Source organism: Hirundo rustica, chromosome 1, assembly GCF_015227805.2.
Source record: "Hirundo rustica isolate bHirRus1 chromosome 1, bHirRus1.pri.v3, whole genome shotgun sequence".
NCBI classification, from domain to species: Eukaryota; Metazoa; Chordata; class Aves; order Passeriformes; family Hirundinidae; genus Hirundo; species Hirundo rustica.
The window spans coordinates 20,990,771-20,999,452 of NC_053450.1; the positions used below are offsets into that span (position 1 = coordinate 20,990,771).

The following is an 8,682-nucleotide window of genomic DNA, read 5'->3' on the forward strand; positions in this document are numbered from 1 at the left end:
CACTCTGAGAGGAAGTAAAATAATATATTAAGAATAGCAACAGTGAACAGCAAAACAGACTAGTTTAACAATTAGATGCCTATGAGAAGTTTTATTTGTTTTTACTCTGAACCAAAATAACTTGAGCATGCAGTAGTGATCAAGAGATTAAAACAAATAGGTGATTCATTAACATTGACAGAAAATTATTATTAACTATGTCAAAGCGGAAGTATGAAAAATAAATCTGACACAAGGATTAAATACTTGCAACAAATGCCTACTGAGGAGTAGTTCAAGTAGGCAATTACACACCCTAGGATAGACTTTTTGTACCGATTATATCGGACACTTTTTTTATTTCACTTGTAATAAATATTATTTCTGCCTGACAATCTTCTGTTACTCATGTGCTAAGTCTGCTGGTTTTATTTTTTTTTTTTTTAATCAAGAAAAAGAGTGTCAGAAAAAGGACAGGTTTCAACACATTTGTAAAAAAAAATCACTGACATCTCAAAAAATGAGGAAAACCTGAAGTTCACAGCATTTCTGCAGGAGCTGACAGAGTTGATCAGAATTAGCAATTATTTAGCAGCTTCATGGCACGGCATGCTGTTTTCCTAAGAAGTGTACTTCAAGTGTGCATAGCACCCAAGGTTGTTTTAGCTGACTTGAAGCAGCTCGAAACAGGCTGTAAAATTAAAAACAGGTCATGACAAGGCTGCCTAGACCTCCTGCAATTTAACCTGACCCTTGGCCCTGTTGTCCTTGTTCATTCACTGCTTCCACAGAGTTAATGGAAATGGAATAGTTACTGAACTGATAGCACTGACTGCTGTTTTTTCAGGATATTAAATCTTTTACGCAGCCAGAAGGAAAACATGAATTCAACAAGCAAACCCGGGAGTCAAGATTTCCCACAAATATTTTTTAAAAGCATATAAACCCAAAAATATACTTTACAGAACTACTTAAATACATTATTATGAAATATACCACTGCCTCACCAAATTAGGAAAATTAACAAATCTATATATAAATATATAGCTATACATAGATAAATATATATAAAAGAAATCTATAGATGTAATCGTTGATGTTTGAGACATACTCTCAAACTATAGATATATTGCAATATTTGGCTTCACAGTTCAGATATACTTAATATGGTTTCCCTGGTTAAATATTTTGTAAGCAACCACTATCTTTTTTATATCAGCACTGTAGAAGAACAGAACCCTGTATAATAAGGTGTCTAAAATAATCACTTCTCTTCTTTTAACTAGCTAGTACTGTCCCAATCACTGATCAAAAAGCTAATGAAGATTCATCCCAAGATTCACTCCAGGATTAATAACATCAGCATTTGAAAGTGGTATTTTAGGTATGTACCAAAAAGGACAGTTTAATTGGCTGCTTCCTAATTAAAATAAATAAATAAACAAATACTTAAGGTAATCACTGCACTGGATTAGTATTTGTGAAAACGTTTGGCAACAAATGTCAACTGGTGTAATATCATTTCCCCCTCAGATGTCCCAGCCAAAACAGGGACGATGATGTCCCGGCTGACCCTTCCACAGGGAAGAGGTTATGTGATCATTACAATCAAGTTAAAGTGACCTGGGAAAATTCCCTCCCTCCTCTTTGGCTTTGATCTTCGGCCTGGTCTCAGACTCCAGCACAGAGAGACAGCAGTGTAAACAGCCAGACCTAACCATTTGATACTCTTACTCCGCTTAGTTAAACTTATGGTTGCAAGTTCTGTGAGGTTCTGCACACTGATTTTCCACCCTCCTTGCACAGAGATGGTTTTCAAGGGAACATCTGTGACAGCACAAAGAACTGAACACAAGTAATTCCTGTTTCTTCATTCCCGGATGAGTAACATTTTGGAAAATTAACCTCATTGGATGCCACATGCAGACAATCGGCTCTGGGGAAAAAAAAATTAAGTGATTTGTCACCTACTTCACAGAATCACAGAATGATTCTACTTAATAATTGCTACTAAACAGCTGCTGAAGGGAAACGTGTTTGACCTCCAACGAAAAAATTTAGAACAGAACAAAGAAATACACTGTAAATGACAAACCCTCTTTGTGCTACAGCACTAGATGATTAAATTAAATATTATGAAGGCAGTAAATTTACACACTGAGGAGAAAAGAGCAAATCAAAATTACCCCGTGAAGAGCCCAAGATCAACTTCTGCCAGAGATACTACCAAGCAGCAAGCTGGATATGAACATGCCTCCACTGACACATGGGAACAGGTCTGAACCCATTCCCACCTACGGGCTCGCTCTCCGCTCAGTTATTTACCTACAAGCACACGCTCTGCTGCAGACCCAGGCTGCCCCAAGCCCTCCTTTATGTGGGCAGTCCGAGCACGCCCCAGCCCCGGCTAGTCGGTGTCCTGAGTAGCTCTGCTGCTGAGAGCCTGCCGGGGGGCAGGCAGGCAGATGGCCAGCCAGCAGAGAGCCACAGCAGCCCCGCAGAGAGGAGAGAGAGAGCCACGGGCAGTCCCGCAGAGAGGAGAGAGAGAGAGAGAGAGAGAGAGAGAGCCACGGGCAGCCCCGCAGAGAGAGAGAGCCACGGGCAGCCCCGCAGAGAGGAGAGAGGGAGAGAGAAAGAGAGCCACGGGCAGCCCCCCAGAGAGAGAGAGCCACGGGCAGCCCCCCAGAGAGAGAGAGCCACGGGCAGCCCCCCAGAGAGAGAGAGCCACGGGCAGCCCCCCAGAGAGAGAGAGCCACGGGCAGCCCCCCAGAGAGAGAGAGCCACGGGCAGCCCCCCAGAGAGGGGAGAGAGAGAGAGCCACGGGCAGCCCCGCAGAGAGGAGAGAGAGAGAGAGCCACGGGCAGCCCCGCAGAGAGGAGAGAGAGAGCCACGGGCAGCCCCGCAGAGAGAGAACAGAGAGAGAGAGCCACGGGCAGCCCCGCAGAGAGAGAACAGAGAGAGAGAGCCACGGGCAGCCCCGCAGAGAGGAGAGAGAGAGAGAGCCACGGGCAGCCCCGCAGAGAGGAGAGAGAGAGAGAGAGAGCCACGGGCAGCCCCGCAGAGAGGAGAGAGAGAGAGAGAGAGCCACGGGCAGCCCCGCAGAGAGAGAACAGAGAGAGAGAGCCACGGGCAGCCCCGCAGAGAGGAGAGAGAGAGAGAGAGCCACGGGCAGCCCCGCAGAGAGGAGAGAGAGAGAGAGAGCCACGGGCAGCCCCGCAGAGAGAGAGGAGAGAGAAAGAGAGAGAGCCACGGCAGCCCCCGTGCTGGGGCCTGCCACGAGCCTGCCCTTCCTGCACCTGCTGTCCCAGCCCACTCGAGCCGTCACACAACTCCAGGAGCAGCGGGGACACAACTGCGGCATTTACAAGACAGATCCCAAAAGGTTGTACAATTGCTGCTCCTCATTCACAGAAGTGCTGTAAATTTCTAAAACCCAGTTAAGTCTCACAAGTAGTGAGCTCACTGATTTGCTCCACTAATGCACTAGAGCCATGACTGGAGTTCTGCAGTGATGGCTTTCTTTGTATACTACAAAACAATTTTAGCCTATAAATGCAGAAGAATCGTCTTTTCATCCTGCAAAAGGGATGCTCCCTCCTTCCCACCCTATGTCCTTCAACATTCATCAATCTCCAGGTTCCCCTCAAAGGATCTGGAAACTGTATAATAAAGGAAGCAGCAGCACAGACCTAGAAAACACTCAAAGTGGGAGCGACACGCATCTCCTTCTGCAGAGATTACAGTTTGAACAGTTATTTTCTTAACACCTGCCATTTGCTTGCACCCCTCCTGCAGATGAACCCAGACCGATGAAAAATGAATGTCAAAAATAACCTCAACTCTGAGACCATTCTCTAGCCGCACAACAGCTCTACTGACACAGCTGAGAGGGTGGAACAGAGGTGGGAACAAGTGCCCACAGACTGCTTAAGTCGGTATTACTTCTGAAAAATGCATGTGCAATCATGCCTTATCTCTCCTGACCCCAGAGTCTGTGGAAACAAGCAGACAAGACCTTGCTTAGGCAGAAAGACTAAAGAGAAAGACAAGGAGATAGTACACCTATCTTAAGGATAATCTCCGCTTCCAAGCTCCTCAGTTAGCATTAGAATCGAACACCTAGTTCTTTAGCATTTTCACCTAATTGTCCACGTTCCTTCCTCCCTTAAAGCACTATAGAACCTGTCCCTACTGCTCTCTCTAAAGAGAGACACTGCAGGCAGCTCTGTGTAGTAGTGTAAAAGTATATATCACCTCTCCAGAAAAGCCAGCACGTCCCACAGAATGTATTTTCCCACACTTTCTATATCCCCTCCCCTGCTCAGTCCTCTTACACCAGCACTTTAGTAGGACAAGGCCCACAAAAACATGTCCAATGACTCTGACAAATTTACTGACTTCAAAATAATGAGCTCCACTCTCCAGTCTTGCCTGTAGGGAAGATCTGGTTTTAAGTAAAAGAAATGCCATGTGGAGGAAGATAATGTAGTCTCTGGATTAGTTTTTAATTGGATATAATTAGAACCAAATAAATAAATAAATAAATAAAAATCCCACCAAAAACCTTCCCATGCAAACTCCTCACACCAGTCTATTATCTCATTCCATCTGGTCATCTCTTCTGGAAACAAATGTATTTGTCTTCTCGTGTTACACTCGCCTATAGAGAACACAGGGGATTTCTTTACTCTTCATTTCCTTTTCAAACTCTTACCTACCACCTATGAATTTTCTAAACACCTTAACCAGAAAGAGATTACAGGCATACCTGCAACGGAGCAAGTGCTGTTACCTGAGGTTGTGTGCTCTGCACTGTTACGTTCCTCACAGTGGTAAGAGCAGCAGCACTACACAGAGCAGGGGATGAAAAGCGTTAATCTCCAGTCTCAGTACCTTACACATTTGCCATATTGTTGCTACTGGAAAGGAAGGATAGTCCAATATCTCAGCAGCACCCCAGACCCAGAGGGAAACCGTTTTTGCCCTAGTTTCTTACATGAGTTAGGTTTCCTGTCCACTGTTTTTCTGATTCAAAGCCGACTATGGTGCGAAGTCGCTCTTGTGACACCCCCCCCCCCCCCAGTCTTTCCATATTCCCCTCCCACTCCCATTAACAGCCCTTGATCTGCCGCAGCCTAGTTTCTGGCTGCTGAAACTACTAACAACTAAGCTTTGCCAGGAAGTAACTTATAGGCCCCTTTCACCTTCACGCCGTTCTGCAACTGCCCATTGCTTTGGGATGCCCTCTATCACTGCTTATCAGCTCTTCCACAGTTAATTTGGTTCTCCTCTCACCTGAACAACTGCCCTTTCAGCTGCTCCTTCACTCACCCGCACCCCTCAGGGCTCTGTCCTTATCCCCTTCCTAGCACTTTAATCATTTACTGCTCTAATCTGGCCACCTAAGGCATCAGATCCCATCCGAGCTCAAATGAACTCCTAAACGCCACTCTCGACTCCCACCCAAATCAGTTTAATTTCATGTCAGTAGCTGCCTTCCTACAATCCCGCTGTCAGCTAACATTTGGAAAGGCCAGGCCTAATACTTTTGTTTAATCCTTCCCCTCTGAACCGTCCTGTCTCTTCCCTATCGGAGGACCCAACCCTTCTGCTCTCTTTTGTCGGGTAATCTCCTTCTTTCACTCTTTGACAGGCAGGTTGTCACCAAGCCTCTCCAACATCAGGCTCCTCCTCTCCACCTCCTTTGGCACAAAAGCTCTGGGGAGCCCAACCAGGGCCGGCACCTGAGCAACACCAAACGTAGCCGAGATCACACCCGTGTTTGGGGCACTCCTACCTGCACCGGGGCAGCAGTAAAACAAAACAGCCACCTCCCGCCCTCCATCTTCCTTACCCGTAACTCTCGCCAGCCGCCTCCTGCAGAAACACTAATCACCCGAGCAGGGAAAATGGCCTTCCCGCCTGGCTGCCTCACGGCGGCTCCGGGCGCCACGCCGAGCCACCAGCCGCCATGGCGGGAGCGCGGCATCGCCTGTGCGAGTTATTTACCGGGGCCGAATAACCCACTCCCGGCCTGGGCCGCTCGGCTCCGGGCTTTGGCGGTGCCTGGGTGGCGGGAGCGGCGGACGCCGCGGCCTCCGCGCCCACCGACGGCTCCTGACGGCGCTCCCCGTCCCGGGGACACCGAGCCCACTGCCGGCCCCACCGCGGTCCTACGCGTCCCGGGGGGCACCCAGCACCACGGCTGGCGGCCCCGGGAGACAACGGGAGTGCCCCTGCACCGCCGCTCTGTCCCGGCCTCGCTACCGCCAGGCCCGAGCGGGAGAGGGGCTGCGGCGGGCCCGGGGCCCGCAGGAGCGGGAGCCTTCCCTCTCCACTTCATCCTTCTCCTCCGGCTCCGCTACTGGGAAAGTTACTTTTTAACCCGGCCGATCTCCGGGCAGCCGCGGGCCCGCCCGGACGTCTCGACGGGAAAACAAGGTCAGGACGGCGAGGCAGAAGGCGCCGCATGGAGCGGCCGGGGAGCACCTGGGCCGAGGCTGGGCCTTCCTCCCGCCGCCCGGGCCCCCTGCCCCGCCGGCCCCAGCCGAGAGGAGAAAGATGGCCGTGCCCGGCCCTTTGGGGATAAAAGCCCTTTGTTGCGCCAACACAAAAGCCAAGAAGCACTTTGCGTCCGAGGCCTTCGGCGGGCGGAGGCCGCTCCGCTCTTCCAGGGCGAGGAGCTCTCTGTCACGAAAAGCGACCCTCGAGGTGAGGGGGGGGGGGACCAAAACAACACAAACAAATAAGCAAAAAACTAAACTAAAATGGAAGTTAAACAAATATTCGGGAAGCCCCACGGCCAGGCGGAGAGCGAGGTGCGGGGCCGCGAGGCGCAGCCTCGTCCTCGGGCGCTCCGGAGTGTCTGTGCGCCCGCTCCGGCGTCGCCGTAGGAGGGAGAAGAGGGAGAAGCGCCGTCCCGGCGGGTCCGCGTCCGCCACCGGCGAAGGGGAGCACGGCCAGCCCGGCGGGCCGCCCCGCGCAGCGGGCGCAGCGGCGTGCCTGCGATCACTTACTTGTCCGTCTCTTGTGACATGTTTGATCCAATGAACTCTCTCCCCTTTTCCCGGTGCCTCCGTCTGCCTGGCGGAACTGGACTTTCAGGTCTGTGCAGGTGAAGGTGTGCGTGTGAACGCCCGGGACGGCAGAACCAGAGCTACTGGTAATTCTGCTTTCCTTCCCCCCCTCTCCCGGCTCCGCAGCCAGCCGCCGAGGCAGGACAGGTAGAGCCCCCTCCCCCTGGCATGTGGGGAGCGGCGGGGCTGGGGCGCCGGCGGGGCTCGGCACGGGCGAGCGGCCGGGCCGGGCGCGCACAGGTAACTTTCCCGAGCAGCGCTGGATTCTTTCACTAAAGGAGCGGGGAGAGGGACGAGCCGCGCGCTGATTGGGCGGCGCGGCCGCCAGGTGCGCTGCCATTGGCAGAGGCGCGCACAGGTGAGGAAGGAGCCGCCGCCGAGCGCCAGGTAACGAACGCACCGCGCGCCGGGAGGCACCGCGGGGCCGCCGCCGGCGGGAAGGGAAGGAGAAGAAAAGGGAAACAAAAAGAAAAGGGGAGCCGGCCCTCGGGCGGCGGGCGCTTCACCGTCCGACAACGCCTCCCTGTCCCCGCCGCGGACCGAGGGGCCCGGCCGGCCGCGCTGAGGAGGCGAGGAGCGGCGCGAAGCCATGGGTGCCCCGTGAGGCTGAGGCGGCTCCTGGCTCTGCCTCACCTGTCGGGCCCCTCCGTGCCCGAAATCCCCGGCTTCGCTGGCCTGGGGCTGCCGTCGAATAACGCCCGGGGAGGTGTCGCCCTTCGCAGGACAATTTGGAAGATTTTTTTTTGCCTTGGGTTTGGGAACTTTTTTTTTTTTTTTTTTTTCCTTCTTCTTCATTTATTTTTTCTTTTGACCTTACTACGGTTGGGACCAACTGAGTTTGAGGCTGGTCAATGTCTTTCTGCATAAGGCATCTCACAGCAACAGGATGAGGTGGTGCCAGGTGATGACACCCACTGTGAAGATCTGAGAGCTGATATCTGAACTGGGGGATGTTGATGATGGGTGTTAAGGAGTCTGTTTTGTCAGCAGGGGAAAGCTGGAAGAGAGTGGAAAAGCTAGAATGGAGCATTTATTGAGGCTCTGTCATGCCGGGATGAAATGAATGGAGAGGACTGCAGATCCATCAGTCACTCTTTAGCCCCGTACAACCAACTGTGTACTTTGCCAGAGGACCAAAGTGGCTTTACAAGGCACAACTAGATTGGGCTGTGGGGGCAGCAGCTTTGACCCTGATGGAGATGGTGGGGCAGGGGACCTCCTTGGGTCAGTTTGAGAACAGGTGGTGAAAGGGTAGCAACAAGGCTCCCATCTGCCATCACCCATTCTCAGTCTCCATTCCTCCATCAGAGACAGGCCAGGACTGCATTAATCCTTCCTGCTACCACCTGCCCTCCTGGAAACAACTTTCTATAGCATCCAGCTTGACTGCTGAAAACCTCTGATGTACAAATTGTGCTGAATGTGTAAAGAATGCACCATTATGTGGGGTAGGCCACTATGTTACTTAGTCTTCTTTTCAAGGCAATTACCTAAAGTATTTCAGACCCATCAAATTTAAAATGTCTTAGGTGAAGGGAATTTTCCATTTTCTACATTTAATTTCATAAAGTCATAGAATACCCTGAGTTGCAAGGGATCCTCAAGGATCATCGGGTCCACCTTCTGA

At 51.3% G+C, this 8,682-nt stretch overlaps 1 protein-coding gene across 4 annotated transcripts in view; it reads right to left on the minus strand.

The window, feature by feature from the left end:
* Nucleotides 1-7,268, minus strand: part of GRHL2 (grainyhead like transcription factor 2) — a 66,412-nt gene extending 59,144 nt beyond the window's left edge. For all 4 annotated transcript variants that reach the window (XM_040083330.2, XM_040083313.2, XM_040083322.2 and 1 more), the window contains exon 1: nt 6,996-7,268. In XM_040083330.2, the coding sequence (XP_039939264.1) occupies nt 6,996-7,015 (20 nt within the window). In that variant the 5' untranslated portion in view covers nt 7,016-7,268. The remainder of the gene's footprint in view (nt 1-6,995) is intronic.
* Between the last annotated feature and the right edge of the window lie 1,414 nt (nt 7,269-8,682).